This window comes from Amphiura filiformis, chromosome 13 (assembly GCF_039555335.1).
Source record: "Amphiura filiformis chromosome 13, Afil_fr2py, whole genome shotgun sequence".
Lineage (NCBI taxonomy): Eukaryota > Metazoa > Echinodermata > Ophiuroidea > Amphilepidida > Amphiuridae > Amphiura > Amphiura filiformis.
The window spans coordinates 6,596,334-6,619,966 of record NC_092640.1 but is presented as its reverse complement, the minus strand read 5'-3'; the positions used below and the strand labels follow the sequence as shown (position 1 = coordinate 6,619,966).

Here is a 23,633-nt window from a genome sequence, read left to right as displayed (position 1 = left end):
ATTGATGAAGTATTAATCTACTGCTGATATTAGTATTGATGAAGTATTAATCTACTGCTGATATTGGTATTGATGAAGTATTAATCTACTGCTGGTATTGGCATTGATGAAGTATTAATCTACTGCTGATATTGATATTGATGAAGCAGTTATCTACTGCTGATATTGGTATTGATGAAGTAGCTATCTACTGCTGATATTGGTATTGATGAAGTATTAATCTACTGCTTATATTGATATTGATGAAGCAGCTATCTACAGCTGATATTGGTATTGATGAAGTAGCTATCTACTCTTGATATTGGTATTGATGAAGTAGCTATCTACTGTGATATAATGGAATGCTAATTCGATAGATATTCGTCAAGTTAACTCATATATGCTGATATTGGTATTGATGAAGTATTAATCTACTGCTTATATTGATATTGATGAAGTAGCTATCTACTGCTGATATTGATATTGATGAAGCAGCTATCTACTGCTGATATTGGCATTGATAAAGTAGCTATCTACTGCTGATATTGGCATTGATGAAGTAGCTATCTACTGCTGATATTGGCATTGATGAAGTAGCTATCTACTGCTGATATTGGCATTGATGAAGTAGCTATCTACTGCTGATATTGGTATTGATGAAGTAGCTATCTACTGCTGATATTGGCATTGATGAAGTAGCTATCTACTGCTGATATTGGCATTGATGAAGTAGCTATCTACTGCTGATATTGGTATTGATAAAGTAGCTATCTACTGTGATATTGGTATTGATGAAGTAGCTATCTACTGTGATATTGGTATTGATGAAGTAGCTATCTATTGTAATATTGGCATTGATGAAGTATTTATCTACTGCTGATATTGGTATTGGCTATCTACTGCTGATATTGGTATTGATGAAGTAGCTATCTACTGCTGATATTGGTATTGATTAAGTAACTATCTACTGCTGATATTGGTATTGATGAAGTAGCTATCTACTGCTGATATTGGTTTTGATTATACAGTGCACATAAAGTATCTGTGCACCTAAAACAAAAGCAATATCTGGAAACACTCAAATTAAATACAGTAGTCACTATATTGAACATTTTGCTGTGTGTTTTCATACCTCCCTTTGTAAGTAGTGACCTCCTTTTCCAACTTAAAACAATTTAAATGAAAAAAAGAGCAATGAAAAAAAGAGAGTATTTCAAACACAGTAATCAATGCTGCATTAGAATAGTCATACTGGGTACAAATATTTCACTATGATTGGCATGGATTGGTACGTCGCCATGCGCGTATTTTTTTTTGGGGGGGGCTTTGGGGCGCCAGCCCCGGGGTCAAAGCAGGGGCGGCAAAATCGAAGATGAAGGGGCGGCAAAAAGAATTAGTAAAGAAAAAGGGCGGAAAATGTGAAAAAATTGTACATCAAAATGTGTAGCTTTTGGGGCGGTTGCGCCTCCTTTTTTTTTTCTCTCTCTCTTCACTTTTTCAAACGACCGTTAAAAAAATTGGGGCAACCTTTTCGGGCTGTTGAGGAAGGGGCGGCAAAATTGGATTTTCTTCAGCCCCCCGGGAAGGGGCGGCCACGGTACGCCACTGATAAGTTAAAATCAAATAACTCTTATGCACAGAGTTTTTTTGTATTTTGTAATCATATACAAGGTTACTAACAAACTGTTGATCTTATTTCCTCATTAGGGTGCATCCATTGCTTAAAATGGGACGTAATTACGAATTGCCCTTAAATGTATATTCGAAATCTGGAAAATTTCACTAAGATGTGTGTCTGTTAACCCTTTGATGTTTTCTTTACATAAAACATGTTTCATTTTGTTTTGAATTCCCAAAGCATGTCAAGGAGCTCAAATAGGACCAAAATATTTATCCTGAGTAAGCAGTTGGATAAACACATCTTGAAAACATTTTTATGGACATTATCCGAAGCTACAATATGATGCTTACAAAGGCCAAAACAAAAAAAGGTTCGTCTCAAAGCTTGCGCGCGCGTTTGTAAAATCCCACGATTTGACAAAAAACAAATGCGGAAATTTTTTTTATTTCAAAAAAAAATTTTTTTTTATAGTTTTTTCCAGAAAAAATCGGCGAAAATCAGACTTTTTTCTCAAAATACCATGAAAAAAAGTCGGGAATAAAAAAAAAAAAAATCGCATTTCGCATTTGTTTTTAAATTTCTCGTGAGCTTTGAGACAAACCTTTTTCTTTTTTGGCCTAAACAGTTTTTAACCATTTCTGGGGGATTTGATGTACCAAAACTGCATTTACTTTAAAGCCATAATGTACGATCTTATAATATGAAATTGGTTAATTTTTTTTCAAACCTGATTTTTTTTGCATATTTGTAATGTTTACAAATGTCCCAACTTGCACCTGAATGGAATTGGCCAAATTTGTTCTGTTTGTAGGTCAACAGAGCAAAGTTCGACAATTCAAAAAATTATGATAATAATTCCTCCCATAGAACTGCATGTTAAATGGCCAAAATAACCATTGGGGTTTCTTTCACTTTACCTTGTTATTTCAACTTAAAATGGACAGCAACCCTTCCAGGCAGTTATTACTAATAATATTTCAACAGAGAAATAGAAAAGAAAAGAAAGTAGGACAAAACTGAAAAGGTAGGCCTACTATGGATGGGTTATGGGTACAGGGTTGTGGATTAGAGTAAATAAATAATTCATGAAAAAAGGAAGCTAAAATAACATGAATAATGAGAACATAATTAAATGCAAACGGGAAATTACACGCTAAGCAGGAAATATGAAAAATGGGAACAAAATAACTATGTAGAAAAAAAAGCCAAAGCTAAAAGGACAAACGTAAAAAAGGGTAGATATCAAATAATAATAAATAACATCAATAAATAATTAACATGGAAACGGAGAATAACAGCATATATTTATTGGAACAGAATAGATCTATGTAGAAGAAACTGAAAAGAAAGAAAGAATAAAATGAATAAAAAAGAAAAGAAAAGAAGACAACAAAGATACGGGTTCTGGTTACAGTAACTAAATGAAACAGGAGCAAAATAAGGAAGGAAAGAAAGAAACTAATCAGCAAACGTAAGAAAATAAAGCTAAAATTAGATTGAAATTAATCAGGAAATATAAGAAAAGAGACGCTAAAATAATTAATAATGAGAACAGAATTAAAATGGAAACGGGAAATCACAAGCTAAGCAGCATATAAAAAAGAAGCAAAAAAGGGAAACGTAAGAAATGACAGATTCAGAAAATAATGGGAATGCGGTTAGGCCTAAATAAATAAATAACATGGAAACGGAAAATCACAAACTAAATAGCAATTTTTTTTTTAATGGGAACAAACTAGGCCCATGTAACAGAAACTGAAAAGAAAGAAAGAAGCGAAATGAACTGCCAAAAGGGACAGGTTTAGAAAAATAAAATTTACCTTTTCAATGATTCTACCTTTTCAGTAATTCCTCCTGTTTTAGTGATCGCGCCCATTTACTCATCTAGCGGGGACCCGCGCGAAGCGCGGGTATCCCGCTAGTTTTGAATAAAGAAGAACAAAATAAAAATTTGACGGAAATCGTACATTAAGGCTTTAACCAACATATCTAAACAGCCAAAAATCACATTTTCATCAAATAACTCTTGCTTTTTTTAATGACCCTCGTATATCAAATTTGCATCAAAATCAATTTTTGATAGTTTGAACATGGTTAAAATTGTGTCAAAAGTGTGTCAAATACAATTTATAATGTCCAATTTGAGGATATTCAAGCACTTTTATCAAAGTACACACTAAGATTCGGAATCAGCACCTCCAAATTGACCAAGAACACCTCGCTAAGTGGCGCTCCGTGTAGACCTAAATGCTTTTTGGCAGGCTGGCTCCCTAACTACATATTAGGCACAAAAAAGCGCCTAATGTATTCAAATCAGGTGTCTGACTAATAAAATCGTGGTAATTCTGTTTGTAGGCCTACATGAAAAAACACTTTTGTAAGTTTGGCTCATGGAGGAATGGTATTTTCTTTTCTTCGATATAAATTTAGCATTGTTAGTTTTCGGTCTTTTCCAACTTCCAACAGTGCTCGAGGAAAACAGGAAGTCTTTTCTTTTTTGTCATTTTTTCAAATGTGAGATTCTGAGGTATAAACCACTAGAGTACCACAAAAGACTTGAAAGTGATCCTTGTTCTCCAATGCACTTATCAGTATAATGTTTTCCTAATTAAGTTAAGTCTTAAATTTTATGTAAAATTAAAAGAAAAAATCTGACTTATCCCAGAAATTGAGGTGAAGTGGACGAGAACCAAAATATTAATTTAATACGGCCAATTATTTACGCCCCAAGCCCTTCTTCTATTTAGTGCCCTGTATCATTGTTTCATTGCAGGCCGTGATTCATTGCTAAAAGTGGTTGAGCGCCCTCTGTTTTATCTTTCTCTTGCTATTTGGCTGTTTATAAAAATGTAGAAGAAAATGCTGGATATTATTTTTATAGTGCCTGGTTGTTGTTTTTTTTACTGAAAATTCTGGCTCACATCAGATAGCTTTCAATAAAAACATCAGCAGGAAATATCCGAACATGCTGGTATGTTCGATGTTTTGTGATTGGGGTTACAGTTTAGTGATCAAATTTTGCTGTTTTGAGAATGAATTACACTCCTTGTTCATTCTTTCCAGAGTGAAATTCACTTTTTCCAGAATGACATTCACCAGAGTGAAATTGACACAAATTTCACTTCATTCATTTAACTCTTTTTTTCACTCCTTTACATTTGGAAAGCAAGTTTTATTTGCCAAGTTACCAGGGTTAGATAATTAATGCAATAACATAAATGAACTAAAATAGAGGTGAATAATTTAGCTGTAGACTGAGAGAATGAACAGTTGATATCGGCATATATTAAAGACCTAATCAGTTATCGAAGCGAATGTGTACAAAAATAAAATTGAAAAAAAAAATTGTAACAAAATTAGTGTATAAATTGCTTAAAAGTGAAAGATAAGTAATTAAAATTGTCATTAATTGTTTTTAAATTAACAAATTGGCAAAAAACAAGGAAACCAGGCAGTATTTATCAATAAAGTTGACACCCCATATTGACGAGTGCAGCAACAAAATCAAATAATTTTCACCAATTATAAGCTGAACAAAATTTAATACTCTGCACTTGTATAAGTCAAATTGAACTTGGCTTTCATCCCCAAGTATTATGTTTTCAGTAGTGTAGCCATGACTTTTTGTAAGGGGGAAGCGACTTTCAAGGGGGCAAAATTAGACAAAAATTGTCAAAATTTGGCCAAAAAAGGGCCCAGAAATCTTAAAAATCAGGGTGGGTAGCATCCTACCAGGGGAGGGGGAGCTTCAGCTGCCCCCTGCCCCCCGGCCCAGTCACTACATGTATTCCCCTTTTGTGAGTCAAATTCTTACTAATGTATGTCATTGTAGGGGCCTACTCCTTTCATAAAAAAATTATATTTTAAGTTTTCACATATCAACAGTAAGGAAATAACCAGTTTTGTTTTCTAAAAGGTAATTATTATGTTGAATATTTTGTGAAGTTGATGCTAACACAATTTGGCAACAATGAGAGCAATACACTTTCTATACCAATTTGTTCTTGTTTGCTCAAATATTTCCAGTTGAATAAAATCTCATTTTTTAAGTAATTGGTTCTTTTCACAATGTATTCTGTTATCAGCAGAAAGAAATCAATGGTTTAATGCAAACAGTCCCATCTGCAATAGCTGCCAGGTGTCATATATGAACAATATAGAATAGCATAGAATGCAAAAATTGTCAATTGGCTATAGGGCAGCTATTTCTGGTAGGGCCTTCTTGGCCTACGAAATTTAACAATTTTGGTGCTATAGGGAGTTACAGATACTGTGTTGATAAGGCCAATGGGAATGGATTCTATAGATTCCTGTTAACTCATAACCAGCGCCCAAATCAAATTTTCTGAATTTTGCTATATAGTTTTCATTTTTTAAGGGGAAAAAAGTCTTTGTTTTAGACGGATGTAGAGTATCTGTGCTAGACTCTATAGCCCAAAATTGGTCCATGCAGTATCAGAGATTGGTTGAGAATCATAATTTGAGAAACAATAAAATAATAACAAAGAGCCCCCCCCCCCCCCCACCCTACTTGTGGAAGATCTTGTCCATCCTATCATTTTTGACCAGTTTCATTATCTTAAATAATAAATAAGTTTCATCTAATAATGAATGATGACAATTGACCTTGGCTAGGTGTTTTTTTTTGTGTGTGAAATCCAACAGGAAACTAAAGATCCACTTCCATTAGCTCAAAAAAGTACAAAGTAATTCATTTACAATATTTTACAACAATGCAAGAAGCACTTTTGGTTGGAAATCAGGAGGTTTGGTTATCATGAATGATGTGTGCGCAGGATTTTACAAGTTGAGCCAAGGCAGGCCAGTACTCAGGATTTTTTTTTGGGGGGGGGGAGGGTGAAGATTTTAAAAAGTGGATCTTTTTTCCATGAGGGGCGATTTTGTGAAAAGTGGATCTTGCCAAAATTTGGATGTTTTTGATCAAAAAAGCCTTGAAAAGCTGATTTTTTGTTCCCCTCTCCCGGTACAGGCCTGGGCATTGCTTCAATTGTCACCTCTGAATGAAGCTAAACTGGGGAAAATAAGGAAAATACCTAAAATTCCCCAAGACTTGTTTGCGGTTTGCCCAACTACAAAAGTATTGAAAATAATGAGAAGAAAAAAATGTATTGAAAACAAATCTTGTAGTTTGTCACCGGACAAAGTGGTCAATAGAGATAATCATGACTTTTTATTCATTTGGCCACATGTTATAACAACAGCAAGTCTGACCAGGTCAACTAAACTCGATATGGCATGAAAAACATTGCCAGTTTTAGATACAGAATCTGATAATTTCCTTACTCACTGACTGGCTCCAAATACTCTTATTTCCATTACGGAGAGTAAATATTAATAATTGTATTGCAGGGGCATCGGTGTTCAAATACAAAGATTAATAATAGTTTTAATAAAAAAAAAAACACAACTACTCACATTAGTGAAAAAAGTGGACTTACAGTTAAAAAGAGGTCTTAATTGAAGGGTTCTGCTTGGTCTCATATGCAATATTTAAGGGAAATTAGTTCTTGAAATTTAAAAAATAGAACCATGACATATTCTCCCCGAAATTTACACATCTTTGGCTATAAAGCTTGGGATTTTTCAGTGATTTTTTAAAATCACTGAAAAATCTCAAGCTTTATAGTATCTTTTTCAGATGCCAAACAAGAAAATAGTCTTTCCTTAGCAATTTGCAAAATTGTTCCTTAGCAATTTGCAAAATTGTTCCTTAGCAATTTGCAAAATTGCTAAGGTCTGTTTCTGTCAAGTTCTTTGTTTCTTTCTTTCTTTCTTTCTTTCTGTCAATCTTATAATGAGCCACCGTAGCCATATGCTTTGAGCCATGTTGACCATAGTTGGTCATTAGGACCATTGGGTGGGGGGACAAATGAAACATGATCAACTTCAGGTCAAAGGTCATCCACTTCCGGTCAATGGCCAAAAACGTGATTTCACTAAAAATGCTACTTCTTCCACAAATTATACAGCACGATGATGGCACTTGGGTACATGCATCAGCTATACCCAGTGTCTAAAAGTTATTGTCCAGAATTGGGGTCAAAGGTCATTAAGGGGATACTTCCGGTATATGACCAAATACCCTAAAATGCTGTTGCTGTCGCAAATATATATGGTACAACAATGTTACTTGGTCATCAGGACCAATAGCTGGTGGCACAAATGTCACGTGACCAACTCAAGGTCAAAGGTTATGGAAAGGTCATTATGGCCGAAAATGTTATTTCCTGTTATTTTTACTAAAACTGCTACTCCTTACACGAATTACACAGCAAGATGATGTCACTTGACACATGCATTAGCCTTGAGGTCAAAGGTCATACGAAGGTCATTATGGCTGATGTGATTTTCTGTTCTGTTACTAAAAATGCTAAGTCATTCCACAAATTATAATATAGCATGATAACATTACACATTGTATTCATCCATTGGGGTCAAAGGTCATTGGGGTCAAAGGTCATGCAGATATTACTTCCGGTATGTAGAAAAATACCTTAGGAAGTCGCACTCTAATAGCGCATGACCAAAGTTGCACAGAAATATTTACATGAATATTGAATAATTTTTGGTTAACAAAATGATTTCACAACTATGGAAAATAATTATGTAATATAATTAATAATTATAAGGCCAAATAAAAATTAAACATGTTTCACGTACCCTCCCGCTTCCTTTTTTGAGGTTTCTTCAATTATATATTTATTCAGTTATAACTTTTCAAAAAATATATCTAGGAAGCAGAAATATTTCTATAGCCTTGCTAATATACAAGAAACACTTTTGGAAGGTTTTATGAAAATTAGAGGGGCCGGCCTATATCCTCAGAACAAAAATAAAAAGAGGCCTCCTCCTTTTCCAGGCATTATTGTGTATGCTAAAACAGCTCAAATTATGGGTATTCACACCGATTTTGCCATGAAAATATAAAATAAAAGCCCCTCTTCCTCCTTTTTTACAAAAACCCGGACTTGAAACATGTTTTTTATTTTACTTGGCCTAATTATATGATACTACAAACTTCTGTTCTATAGTTATACATGTATATTCCAATGAATTACACCAAACTGCTGGACATTTTGAACTCACATATGCTATAGGTGAGCTAACAAATTAACCTTGCTCCCATTGTCCCTATGGTCAATTTCAAATTACAGAGCACTTCAAAAAAGACCTCTCAGTAAAATCAGCATATTATACTACTGCTGGCTGTTTATATGCCTTAATACATGCATGCATGCTAGATAGCTGGGCTAATTAGCCATAGGCCTATGCCTAGTTAATTAGCTATTGCTAAGGTCGCGTATATGTGTATGCGCAATTAGCTCTAGTTCTCTCTCTTTCCAGCTCTAATTAGTGGCATTTAATAGAAGTCTGAGTCTCTCTATGTTTATGGTTTTATGCTTTTGAAGCAATCACTAGCCTAAAACAGAGACTACTTAAATAGCAAAATAAAAATTCCTTTAAAAAGGAATGGGGTGCCCAATGGGAACTTTGATGTGATTTGCTGAAATGTAACCATTTGGATAAAAGTGTCTTCTTTAAAACAAGAGGATTGGTTTCAAATAAAGGATTAGGTTATCAGTTTGGTTACTATTGTTAGGCATGTATGGTAGCCTGTATCATATTGGTGGTGGGGTGGGAGGTGGAACAGAATTTAGCTTTGCATACTGTAATTAACTCTTCAGGATTGTAAAAGGGCAGCAAACAAAAATTTCCCATATGCCCTTGTTTCCTTGACCACCGGTCAATAATGGTGTGTACCTACCATTTTGCACGGTTGGTCAATACTATTGCACTATCCAATTTACAGCTATTGAAAAAGTGCAATCACTGTTTTGTCACCAACTAACTAGGGTATGTAATCAAATTTATAATTGATCAATTCTGCATTTGATCATGCACACCAATTTGTAATGCTCTGCAGAGAGTGAGTGTGTGATGTATAGTAGAGTTAGGTAATTGTGTGAAGAAATTGACATCAAATTGGAGGAAATTGGTGTGATGTTTTTGAACTGGAAAGTATTATAGTACACATGTTTGTTTTGATATTGGTAAAAATTTCGTGAATGGTGTGTATTGAACTATTTCATAAAAGTTGTTGGTCTTGAAAACAATCAAGTGAAAAATTATCAGGAAGAAACCTTAATCAGTGACAAGATTTGTCTGAATTGTTTGAATGAATTGATAAAGATTGGGAAGAAATTGACGTGATGTTTTTGAACCAGGAAGTTTGTTGATGAAAAGATTCATGATTTGAACTGGAAGGATTGAACTATTTTCATGATTTTAGGTGTAAGTTTCAAAGCAATTCCAAAATTCTCCAAACTAAAGCTTGATAAGTGGCAAGATTTGGTAATTGTTTGAATAAATTTATGATGTTGGTAATATGTAGAGGTATTAAAAATATTGTTTTGAAATGTTTTCATAACTTTAAATGTTGGGTTATTAAAATTTTGGAAAGATATTTAGGTCACGTCTTCCATAGGAAGTGTATGGATTTCAACTGGCATAGCCCAATACCGTGAATAGGAAGTCCCATGCTGGTGTCTATATCAGGTTATATACTTCCTTTTTGTACATCAATATTTTCATGAATAAATTTATTCATATACAATGAAGTCATGCTTCAAATGTTCGTTTTATGATACATTTATCATGAAATTGGGTCATATATAGTACAGTAGTTAGTGTGAACAAGTGCATACAAAATTATGGTATAGCCCCACCAATGCACAAGAAATATATATGAAACTACTAGTACTCAGTACTATTTATAGTCTACTTGGCTTAGAGCATAGAGTATCAGACAAAATAGGAGAAAACGTGAACTTGTTTTAGACCTACTTTATGCTAGTACATAGTGGATTTTAATTCTTGGGCAGTACGGCAATTTGCAACAGAAAGTCTCTCTACATAGAACTATCTGTGTGTGTGACACAATCTGATCCGATCCACGCATAACAATGTCAACAATCTAAAAGTTCAATAGTTACATTATTGTTCATTTAAATGTGGGTGATCCAACTGACAGGTTTATCACCCCTACCTGCATTTTGGTAATGTGCTATCTACTGAAGATAGCACTGTGCTATCTACTGAAAATAGCACTATGCTATCTACTGAAAATAGCACTATGCTAATCACTGAAGATAACACTGTGCTATCTACTGAAGATAGCACTCTGCTATCTACTGAAGATAGTACTATACTAATCACTGAAGATAGCACTATGCTATCTACTGAAGATAGCACTGTGCTATCTACTGTATATAGCACTATGCTATCTACTGAAGATAGCACTATGCTATCTACTGAATATAATAGCACTATGCTATCTACTGAATATAGAACTATGCTATCTACCGAAGATAGCACTATGCTATCTACTGAAGATAGTACGGTATTATACTAATCACTGAAGATAGCACTATGCTATCTACTGAAGATAGCACTGTGCTATCTACTGAAGATAGCACTGTGCTATCTACTGAAGATAGCACTGTGCTATCTACTGTATATAGCACTATGCTATCTACCGAAGATAGCACTATGCTGTCCACTGAAGATAGCACTATGCTATCTACTAAAGATAGCACTATGCTACCTACTGAAGATAGCATTATGCTACCTACTGAAGATAGCATTATGCTACCTACTGAAGATAACACTATGCTACCTACTGTAACTGAAGATAGCATTATGCTATCTACTGAAGATAGCACTATGCTACCTACTGAAGATAACACTATGCTACCTACTGAAGATAGCATTATGCTACCTACTGAAGATAACACTATGCTACCTACTGAAGATAGCATTATGCTACTTACTGAAGATAGCATAATGCTATCTACCGAAGATAATAGTGTGCTATCTACTGACAATAGCACTGGGATGTATACTGAATTAGACTGGACTATTAGGAGTGTTTTTAAATTGCTATGTTCTAGCGCATTTCATGCTGTTTATATTATCATATCAAGTGCAATATCCTTTTTATGTAGTTGCGGGATTCTATTTTGGCTTGATTCTTGAAAGTGTAGGGGTGTGTGTGGGTTGCGTGTGGGTAGTGTTGGAGTGAGTGCCGTGGGCGTTTAAGGGTGTGTTCAGTGTGTGATTTGTTTGTGTGTGATGAGGTGGGTGAGTATGTAGGGGTGTGTGGTGGGGGTGTGGTGGGATGTGCGTAGGGGTGTTTGGGAGTGTGATTGGGTCTGTATGAGTGTATGGGGCCTATGTACTAGTCAATGCTGTTTTGATATTTTTGTAATTTTCTCGTATCGTGTATATGATTATTATTATGTTGTTGAATTTGTATGTAAAATTGTTGCAATTCGGTTTTTATACTGTGATGACAATTTCTTAATAAACCTTTTATGAATGAATGAATGAATGAGATAGCTCTGTATGCTCATGCCTTACCCTGTCAGCCACTGGCTACTGTGTTATTTATCACCATAATATTTCACCATGTGGTATGTTCATAAATTCCTGATAAAGACAGGTGATTATTATTTGAACAGTAGTTACAAAATGACATGTATGATATTGTGATCGTCACTTGTGCACCACCCAGCCCCCCCCCCCCTCATCGTCATAACCAGAAATCATAACATATCTCATACACCTCCTCAATTTCACAGAAATAATTCCTGGTGCTACCACTTACCATTGTGTTTGTCTCATATCCCTGGTTTAACTTCCCAGAAAAGAAGAAGTATTTTAAAGGACACAATGTAACACAGGAGCTATAAATGTACTATCTTTTAAAATTAGTTGTGTCAATTTTTACACGCCTGAATTTTTGGCCTATTAATTGTAGTGTTTGCACATCTCCCAACTTACACCTTATTGGATTCAGCTAATTTTATTGGGTTTTAGATCAGCAGAACAAGTTTGAATTAAAGTCATAATTATGACTTTATAAATCCCCATAGAATGCCATAGCTAAGCTAGTAAGTAAGTTTCTTTCTTTTTAACTCATTAGTTTGGCTTATTAAAATAACCAGAAAACTTTCCTGACAGTTATAATATTTGGCAAAAAATAACCAAATCAAAATTTGACCAAAATTGTTATTAAGGCTCTAAATAGAAAAACCATTCTCATGCAAGTAGGAAGGATGATGTAAAGGAAATATATATCCATTAATCTTTCCCAGATTCCATTATCAAGTTGAAAAGTTGAAACCATCCTACGTAAATGGGGAGACAAAGGATGTGGGTGATTCTGATTGAAACTATTAATAGTTTGCTTGGCTTCACTTTGTGAGAGCATTGAGTATCAGGCAAAATAGGAGAAAATGTGAACTTGTTTTAGACCTACTTTATGCTAGTACATAGTGGATTTTAATTCTTGGGCAGTTAGGCAATTTGCAACAGAAAGTCTTTATATAGAACGTTCTTTGTGTGTGACACAATCTGATCCACGCAAAACAATGTCAAGAATCTGAAAGCTCAATTGTTACCGGTACATTATTGTCCATTTAAATATGGGTTATCCAATTGACAAGTTCATCAACCCCTACCTGCATTTTGGAACTATGCTATCTACTGAATATAGCACTATGCTGTCCATTGAATATAGCACTGTACTGTCTACTGAAGATAGTACTATGCTGTCCACTGAAGATAGCATTATGCTATCTACTGAAGATAGCACTATGCTATCTAATGAAGAGAGCACTATGATATCTGCTGAAGATAGCACCATGATATCTACTGAAGATAGCATTATGCTCATGATCCACTGAATATAGCACTATGCTATCTACTCTCTAAATTCCAGGGATTTATTAAAATGACAAAACTTTGAAAAGACTTAAAATTCAAATCTAATGGATTTAAATTATACTCTAATAAAGAGTTGAATTTTAAGTCTTTCAAAAGTTTTGTCATTTTAATAAGTCTCTTCGACTTATTTTTAAATCTTAGGAATTTAGAGAGTACCGAAGATAGCACTATGCTGTCCACTGAAGATAGCACTATGATATCTACCGAAGATAGCACTATGATATCTACCGAAGATAGCACTATGCTGTCCACTGAAGATAGCACTATGCTATCTACTGAAGATAGCACTATACTATCTACTGAATATAGCACTATGCTACCTACTGAATATAGCACGATGCTAATCACTGAATATAGCACTATGCTATCTAATGAAGATAGCACTGTGATATCTACTGAAGATAGCACTATGCTATCTACTGAAGATAGCATTATGCTACCCACTGAATATAGCACAATGCTATCCACTGAAGATAGCACTACTAATGCTATCTAATGAGATAACACTGATTCCCACTGAAGGTAGAACATGTTGTATGCTGAAGATAACACAATGCTATCTACAGAAGACAGAACTATGCTATCTACTGAAGGTAGTACTATGCTACTTACAGATGGCGGTACTATGCTACCTACTGAAGATAGCATTATGCTACCTACTGAAGATAGCATTATGCTACCTACTGAAGATAGCATTATGCTACCTACTGAAGATAGCATTATGCTACCTACTGAAGATAGCATTATGCTACCTACTGAAGATAGCATTATGCTACCTACTGAAGATAGCATTATGCTACCTACTGAAGATAGCAATATGCTATCTACTGAAGATAGCATTATGCTACCTACTGAAGATAGCATTATGCTACCTACTGAAGATAGCATTATGCTACCTACTGAAGGTAGCATTATGCTACCTACTGAAGATAGCATAATGCTATCTACCGAAGATAACATTGTGCTATCTACTGACAATAGCACTGGGATATATACTGAATTAGATAGCCCTATATGCTCATGCCTTACCCTGTCAGCCACTGGATATATGTTATTTATCACCATAATTAATATTTCACCATGTGGTATGTTTGACTCATATCCCTGGTTTAACTTTCCAGAAAAGAGGAAATACTTTAAAGGACACACTGTAGGAGCTATTAAAGCCATAATGTACGATCTTTTAAAATTAGTTGCGTCAATTTTAAATTTTTTGCCTATTTCTGATGTTTGCTCATCTGCCAACTTAGCCTACACCTAATTGGATTCAGCCATGTTTATTGTGTTTGGAGACAACAGAGCAAGACTTGACCCCCCCCCCATAGAACACACACAGCTAAGCTATACAGTCCACAACTTATAAATTCCCCCTGATACTTTTTAGAAGAAGTAAAAAAATATTTTACAAAATATAAAAATGTAAAAAGATTTGTATAAACCTATTTGTTTTACACAAAGCGTCGCACGTCATTGCGTTAAGTCACAATGGTTAATTGTGTAAAAAAAGAGACCATTTTAAAAGTGGCACCTGAGTCCATAGCAGTCAGGGTTTCTTTAACAAGCACATGATAGACCTGGCCTACTGTATTGTTTGAGAGCTGACTCCTATGGACTCAGATGCCACTTTTAACACTGTTTAAAACGGTCTCTTTTTACATTTATGAATCAATGACGACGTGTGACGCTATAAATTGGTCCACATGTGTAAAACAAATAAGGCTACTTATATCTTTTTACATGTTTGCATTTCGTCAAATATTTTTCGATTTATTTTAAAAAGTATTTAGGGGGAACTTATAAATTGTGGACCCTATAGTATAGTTTTCTTTCATTTTACCACATTAGTTTGGCTTCTTAAAATAGCCAGAAAACTTTCCTGACAGTTGTTACTAATAATATTTTATTTTTAGGCTTTAAATAGAAAAGCCAATGTCATGCAAGTAGGAAGGATGATGTAAAGGAAATATTTATCCATTAATCTTTTCCTAGATTCCATTATCAAGTTGAAAAGTTGAAACCAATGTACGTAAATGGTGAGACAAAGGATGTGGGTTATTCTGGTTGAAATCCGTACAGGAAGACATGGCCTTAATCTCCCACACAAGGGGTTTAGATTTCAAATGGAGCATAGGCCTTCAAACACATTTGAAAAGGCCTATTGTTTGTTTCTTTACCCAAGTTGGTCCATGATGGATACATGCTAAGAGGATTAAAATTTTCCATTTGGAAAAGTCGGCTTTTCAATAAATATGAAAATTGATGGGAACTATTCATTTTGATACGGCCTTCATTAATTGCATTACAAGACGTGTCATTAACATTTTGTACTTTCCTGTATATTTTACCATGTTTGCTGTACAATATTCCAACCAAATTTTCATTTGCAATTAGTGCTTCATCCTATTGTTGCTTGCTTGTAATTTCAAAGGTCAATTTTGTTGTCCACTATTATGACCATTACACAGATGAGCTGTCATCAAAATAAACTATCAAAAATGACAAATGGGGATTCCTCATCAAGACTGGTGGTGCCATATTCTAAACAACACTTAAGTTTATTGGTCATAGTGGATGCAGTTGTCATAGTAACTTATCAATGAAGAGTGCAGCGTGTTGACTTTGTCTGACCTCATCCTTTATGTAAATGAAGGGGTGGAATAAGTAAGACAGATGAAGAATTGCTGCCTTTTGGTGCCATCTTTGAGCCATTCCCCACAAAATATGGAATATATCAAATTTTTACTCTTCTGACATTTTGATATAGCTGTAAATATTAGGAATTATCTGTAAAATTGCCCACAGTTGTTTTCATACCATGGATACATATTTTCAAACAAATCAATCCTGGAAAAATCATGAAAATATTTTCAAATATTGTGCTCGACTTTGTCTCGCCTGATATTAGCTTGACCGATTAATTAATATATCACGCTCAATCCATCCAATTTATATTAAATTTGGTAGCATGATAGAGTATGATGACCTTATGTGCTGTATAGTTTTGTGTGAAGTTATTTGCATCTTAATGAGCTTGTTTTTCATATTTTCTCGAAATTTCATTAATTAAGCCACTCTATACACTGTAACAACTGTGTTTAGAATTCAAACACTTTGCTAAACACTTTCTTGCCATCACTTTGTAAACACGTCCTATGTCTAAACACTTGCCAGTTGTTTAGATGTTTAGCACTGAAACTGCTAATTGGGATTAGGGTTCGATCGATAAAGCATTCAACTATGGTGCGAAAGGTTACGGGTTTGAATGGGTTACGGGTGGGTCGTTTGTATTATACTCTCATGTAAAAACTGAGTTAGCTTGAAATTCCCCTGGATAAAAGGACTTGCTGCTTGTTTAACCCATACAAAACTCAGGGAGCTGATCCCAGCTGCGAAGGTCAATAATGTGGAATGTTTAGGATGTTTGCTTCTTTATAACTGCAAGTCCCTGTGTTGTTGTTTAACCCTAGAACTACGAAGAAGGGGGTTGTACCACCCCCCTAAGATTTTTTATCCGTCATAAAAAAACGCACCCATTTACGCCCAAACGACCTAAACTAATCGTAGATATATCCTTTGCGCTCATTTTATCCCACTTACCTTAAAATTGTTTTCCCCCTTCCTGTTCTCTTCTCTCCTCAGTCTTCTTTTTTCTTTCTTTTTTGAGAGAGACGGGCGGACCCCCCACCCACCCCCACCCCCATCTGCGCCTGACAGTGCATGTAGACTTTAATACTTTAACAATTTGGAATTTAATAATCTGGGTTGTTTTTCAGGTGGTTTTGTCATAATATGACACTATTGGTATTAAGAAACATTTCCTCTTAACTTCCTCTACATGGATTTCAAATTTGTCATGATGAAACTATACTGGTATTAAGGAAACAATACCAAAACAATTACTTCCACTATGTTGATCAATTTGTCTTGTGACAATGTGTCGCAAAGAAAAATGGGAAAGTTTGATGTATGAATAAGTTAAGTATGTAATGGGGCTACGCATCCTGCACAAGAACAAACAAACACAATGGGGAACGATTGCTCGCTACAAGAGGACACTGAATATAATTAATAAGAAAGAAAGAACAGTTTACCAACCCAATGTGTTACAATTAAACGAGACAACAAATAAACACAAATCCCGACCGGCACACAACCCAACTTGAAAAGAAAAGCAAGGGAATGTGCCGGCATGGGATTCCAACCCACAACCTTCCGATCTCTAGACGGACGCTCTATCCATTAGGCTACCAGCTCCCACTCATAAACGGTGGTTAAAACCCGGGGGGCACTTCAATATGAAATAGGATATACAGGGGTAAATATAACTGGTACCTTAATTCTTTGGCTTACTGTATTACACAAGTACAGAAGATCATTACTGATGCTTAATCATTTCCCCAGCATAATAGTATTAATAAAGTAGGTAATGGGGCTACGCATCCTGCACAAGAACAAACAACCACAATCATGACAATGGGAAACAATTATTGCTCGCTACAAGAGGAAACTGCATATTGAAACAAAGTGGATGTGATAGTCAGGAGTCAAGCCTGGATCATATTTACTCTCATATTTCATCTATAAGTTTTGAAATCTGAGAATCCAGTATTTTGTAATTTCCCCTTGTGTTATTATTACATTGTTTCTTGTTTGCGTGTATATGTATAAATGTGAACACTTAAATCAAACAGTCACAGTTGACAATTTGTCAAGAGCACAGGGTGACCACAAATCTACAATTCTGTAAAGAAGTATTGGAATTGACAATGGCTTGCAAGACTACATTTTATCTGTTGACTTTGTATATCTGTGTCAGCTTTATCTTTCATGGTAAGGAATAAGATTTTCTCTTTATTTAATATTATTGTTTAAAGGTATTTGTCTAGTCTGACAAAGGATGTGACAATTAGCAAACTAGTTTAGGCCTGCTACTTTTTAGTTTTTAGTGGATGTAGAATATTACATTTTATTTAACCTATTCCCATTCTATTTCCAGTAATGTTTAATTTCTAACAATGTTTGATGCCCCCATCACTTCGCCAATGCCAATCTGCTTTTTAAAATAAATTAAATGATACAACTTTTATTGTTTTATAGGCCTACATGTAGACTTAGCGATCACTATACAGTATACTATACTATAGTCTATAGACATAATGTGATGGGATCAAGCAAAATCAGTCGGAACTCGGCAATAATACATTTTCAGTTTCTTACATGATAGTAAAAAGTATGAGCAATTAAAGAGTTGTCAAAACAATAGGAAACAAAAGGAAATATTTCCTTTGTTTGGCTATATCTCAAAATCAATATTTCCGAGTTCCGACTGATTTTGCTTGATCGCATCACATATATCAGGAAAGTTGAAAAAGATTCCTGCATATATGGACCTGGCAGCCTTAGGGACGCACCATTAGATACTCAGGGGGGGGGGTAGGAAGTTGGGGTCGAACTTTATTTTTTTTTGCTGCCGAAGGCGGCAAGTTTTTTTTTTTTTAATTTCATGCATTTATACACAGTTAGGTGGGGGAAGGTAGACATTAAGTCTACATGTAGGTGGGGAAAGTAGACATTAAGTCTACATGTAGGTGGGGAAAGTTTTATTTTTTGCGCATGTAGTGGGGGAAGTTTTTTTTTTTTTAAACTTCCTACTCCCCCCCCTGAGTATCAAATGGTGCGTCCCTTAATACATCCTGATACGTAATAAATCATCAAGGGCATTCAATTTATGTAAATGTGCCTATTTGGGTGGGTGGTAAAGAATGGTTATCAACAACTACAGTCTGCTTTATACCTTTGCGATACATGCAAATTCAGTCGTATACCACTTTCTCAAGTGGGTGATCGACTCATGACTTTCTATTCATCACTTATCGACAGTCACCTCCCAGGTAAAGCGTTAATATGCTGTCGAGTCAGTTACCATTCGTTGGCATGGTTGATGAAAATTCACAGGCCTAATCATGTACTGCTTATAAAAAAAACCAGAAAAATATTCATAATGAATATAGGCCTATTTAATTTCATGCTAAATATTTAACGTGATTTATTTAGCCATGAAGTAAATTTTAAACAAATGATAATAAAAAAAAAAAGCCCGGATGAATCCACCAGTGCAGCGGCCTCAAAAAAGGAAGCAGTTTTTGTATTCTTTTGGTAGGTATTTAAAAAAAAGAATTTGAAGCGGTCTCAAAAAAGGAAGCGGGAGGGGATGAGAAACATGTTTTATTTTTTACTCGGCATTATCATATTTACCGATGTTATTAACAACAGCGTAAGACATGGAATTGTTTGGATTTGTGAATAGACAAAATGTTTTTAAGGGTAGGCCTGCATAGCTGTTGCATCAATTGACACTTCTATCGCGGGTTGCCTTGTGTAATACACAACCATTAACATTCATGCACCCTTAACCCAGCGCAAACATTATAAACTTTATCAAGTGGTAATTGTGTTTACTTTTAGAGCCAGCACTAGTCTCCTACAAAACCAGTTTCTGACTACAAAGCCAGTATCTGTCGGTTCTAACAATCGTCGTTCCTATTAACAAACATGTTTGTTCGGGATAGCCACACACAGTCTGGCCCGAGACTAAGCCATCACAAGGAATGATAAATTGCCTAAACGATAAATAAGCAAATAGCCTAAACCCTTCCAATTTCGATTTGTGAAGCCGTGCTTTGAAAACCAAATAATGATGCGTAAAAAGCCACTCGTGTCATGACTGATCTGCCTCTCTTTTTTGGCGTTTTTCTCATTAAATTAGGGTCCCGTTTAAATTCAAATTAAACTGGTGTCTAGATGTAATCACAGTTAACACACCAGGAAAATTATAGAATATACAACCTAGTTACGCCTGTTCAGCGCGAACAAGCATGACCTGGTCGTATCGCTTAGATGTGATATCCTCACGGATCACACCAAAGAGACGTCGCTTTTGCGAGTTGAAGAAATCTCAACTTCCGAGCGATGTCGCTTGACACGTGAATGCATCAACAATGCATACATTTACTAATAGGAAATGAAATCCTATCATCTGGATCTCTTATTTTGTTAATTAATTTACCTTTCTCGATCATTAACTTTCGCATACAATGCAATAATTATTGATGGCAATGGATGTCCTAAAAATGTATTTTGCGGCATTTTGTATTTTACAATCGTGATCACCGTGATTATTATCCATTCCAGCTACAATGACACTTCATTAATTTCCCTGGACCGTTAGATCTCCTTTAAAGGAACAGTCCGGCAATTACAACTTGATGCCTTACATTTTATAAAAATAATTATCAAGCACAGATCACATGGTTTTATTTTATTTATTTAAAACAAATTCATATTGACTTTAAAAACGAATAAAAACAGTCGTCTCTCACCACGCGATATTCAAATTCCCTGGGCACCGAAATTGCCTGTGGCAGTGACGACCCAGTAACACAATGAAAACTGACGACAATTGAGCACAGATAACCATGACGTCAATTGCCAATTGCTCCCTGAGTTTTGTATGGGTTAAACAAACTTGGAATAAACTGCATTGATGCACAATAAAATAGGCTATGCTCTACATTTTTAATTTTTTGATTCTGATGTCTATTTCTCGACTTACGTTCAATTTTATTCACTCGGTAATTTTTTCTGGGACACCCTGTAAATCCATGACCAATTTCACAAATGTTTCTTAATACCAATAGTTTCATGTTATAACAAAAAAAAACCCCAAAAAAACCCTGTGTGGATTAATTCTAATTGTTCTTCAAAAAGTAAGCCTATAGGTGCACTGTCAGGTTTTATTTATAGGCCTATCACACAACTTTTATTATTAAGTCAACCAATATACTGTTGAGCTGTCAAATCTGCTTCTTAGTCTTCTTCTGATTCTTTCGTTTATTTACTTTCTTTTAAAATGCTACAATGGGGTCAAATGTCACACAAGGGTCAATAGAGTCATTTTGCTAAAGTACCCAGCAAACACGTAACGTTTAAATAACGTTTTAAACAGGTTATATTTTGGGGGTTTTCGATTTGGTAAAAACGTTTTAGTAAATGTCAGGTTATGTAAAGGTCATGAAAATATTTTAAAACGTTATGTATGAAAACACACTACAGCAATATTTTTACAATGTTTCAAAATGTTATAGCAAAATGAATTTCAGGAGGGGCAAAATCAAGTTATTTTGCACAAAATTGCCTCAAAAAGTGAAAAATGTGTGTGATTTTGTGTTTTATGCCTCAAAAGTGGGGGGGGGCAAAATATAGGCAAATGACCCCTCTTGTCCCCCATATAGTGCCACCACTGCAGTTGTTTTCAGTTAAATGGCTAATATTGGAAAACTATGGCTCTTGCCACCCCACTAGCTTTAAAACAAAGCAGCCACAAAATTAATATGGACGTTTGTCACAGTAAATTGGACCAAAATGACGCTGTTCAATTTACAAAAAATTGTTTTGTTACAGGTGGATAGCATGAAGTGTCATTAGTCTGACAACTTAGTTATAAACCCTAATCCTTACCCTAACCTAAACTTCACCCTAACCCTAACCTAAAACCGAAGCCCTTATCCTAACCCTAAACCTAACCTATAATAATCTAAGCCCTAATCCTAACATAAACCTGACTCTAATCCTAACTCTTGACATAGACCTAAACCTAACCCTATAGCATAATAAAATAAACAAACACACAGTGATTTATAGTCAGGCACAAACAACGCCTAGACGTTGATCCACAAGCCTCAGCACACTTTACAGGTTGTCGCTGACTACTACGGGTACGGCCCCATTTCATTCCATAAAACATTAAACAACAACAACACAGGGACTTGCAGTTAGGGAGCAAACATCCGAACATTCCACAATTGACCTTCGCAGCAAGTCCTTTGTCCCGGGAATTTCAAGCTAACTCAGTTTTTACACGAGAGCATATACTAATAGTCCGGCTGCAAACACCACATTTTTTGGGTTAGATGGTTTTGGCAGTTAAAGTTTTTTTTTTTTGCTGATTATTGATCTTTGAGTGGCGTAGAAAAAGAATCTGTGGGATGTAAAATCGTCACCCTTGGGCAATCCGAGATATTCAAGATGGCCGCCACGTAACTTTGAAATAGCATTCAAATGGTGTTTTAGTGACAAAAGGTATCGTAATAAATAACTATAGTGTTTTAGGCAGTTAATGTTTGTTTTTTTGGTGATAAACGATCTTTGAGTGGTGTAGAATAAGATTCTAGGGGGTGTAAAATCGTCACCCTTGGGCAATCCGAGATATTCAATATGGCCGCCACGTAACTCTGAAATTTCATTCAAATGGTGTTTTAGTGACAAAGGATATCATACCAAATAATGTTTTGGGCAGTTAAAGTTTGTTTATTTGCTGATAAATGATCTTTGAGTGGTGTACAATAAGATTCTAGGGGGTGTAAAATTGTCACCCTTGGGCAATTCGAGATATTCAAAATGGCCGACACGAAACTCTAAAATAGCATTCAAATGGTGTTTTAGTTAAAAAATGGTATCGTACTAAATAACTATAGTGTTTTAGGCAGTTAATGTTTGTTTTTTTGCTGATAAATGATCTTTGAGTGGTGTAGAATAAGATTCTAGGGGGTGTAAAATCGTCACCCTTAGGCAATCCGAGATATTCAATATGGCCGCCACGTAACTCTGAAATTTCATTCAAATGGTGTTTTAGTGACAAATGATATCATACCAAATAGTGTTTTGGGCAGTTAAAGTTTTTTTTTTTTTGCTGATAAATGATCTTTGAGTGGTGTAGAATAAGATTCTAGGGGGTGTAAAATGGTCACCTTTGGGCAATTCGAGATATTCAAAATGGCCGACACGAAACTCTAAAATAGCATTCAAATGGTGTTTTAGTGACAAAAGGTATCATAGTGTTTTGGGCAGTTAAAGTTGTTGTTTTTTTGCTGATAAATGATCTTTGAGTTGTTTAGAATAAGATTCCAAGGGGTGTAAAATTGTCACCCTTGGACAATTCGAGGTATTCAAAATGGCCGACACTTAACTCTGAAATAACGTTTAAATGATTTGTAGTGACAAAACAAATAATTATAGTGTTTTTTAGTGCGCATTATTGTTAGTTGTGGCTCAATATGTAATATATGCATGTGGATTGTGAACTGACATGCTTCAGTGATCCTAAATTGCCATGATGTCGTCCCGTGAGTAGTGAAATGTATGCTCACTGTAACTGTCTTTTCTTAAC

At 35.2% G+C, this 23,633-nt stretch overlaps 1 protein-coding gene across 1 annotated transcript in view; it reads left to right on the top strand.

The window, feature by feature from the left end:
- The first annotated feature begins 18,027 nt into the window (after positions 1 to 18,027).
- Positions 18,028 to 23,633, top strand: part of LOC140167927 (uncharacterized) — a 78,060-nt gene continuing 72,454 nt past the window's right edge. Inside the window, exon 1 of the mRNA XM_072191217.1 lies at positions 18,028 to 18,238. Within this exon, the coding sequence (XP_072047318.1) occupies positions 18,175 to 18,238 (64 nt within the window). The 5' untranslated portion in view covers positions 18,028 to 18,174. The remainder of the gene's footprint in view (positions 18,239 to 23,633) is intronic.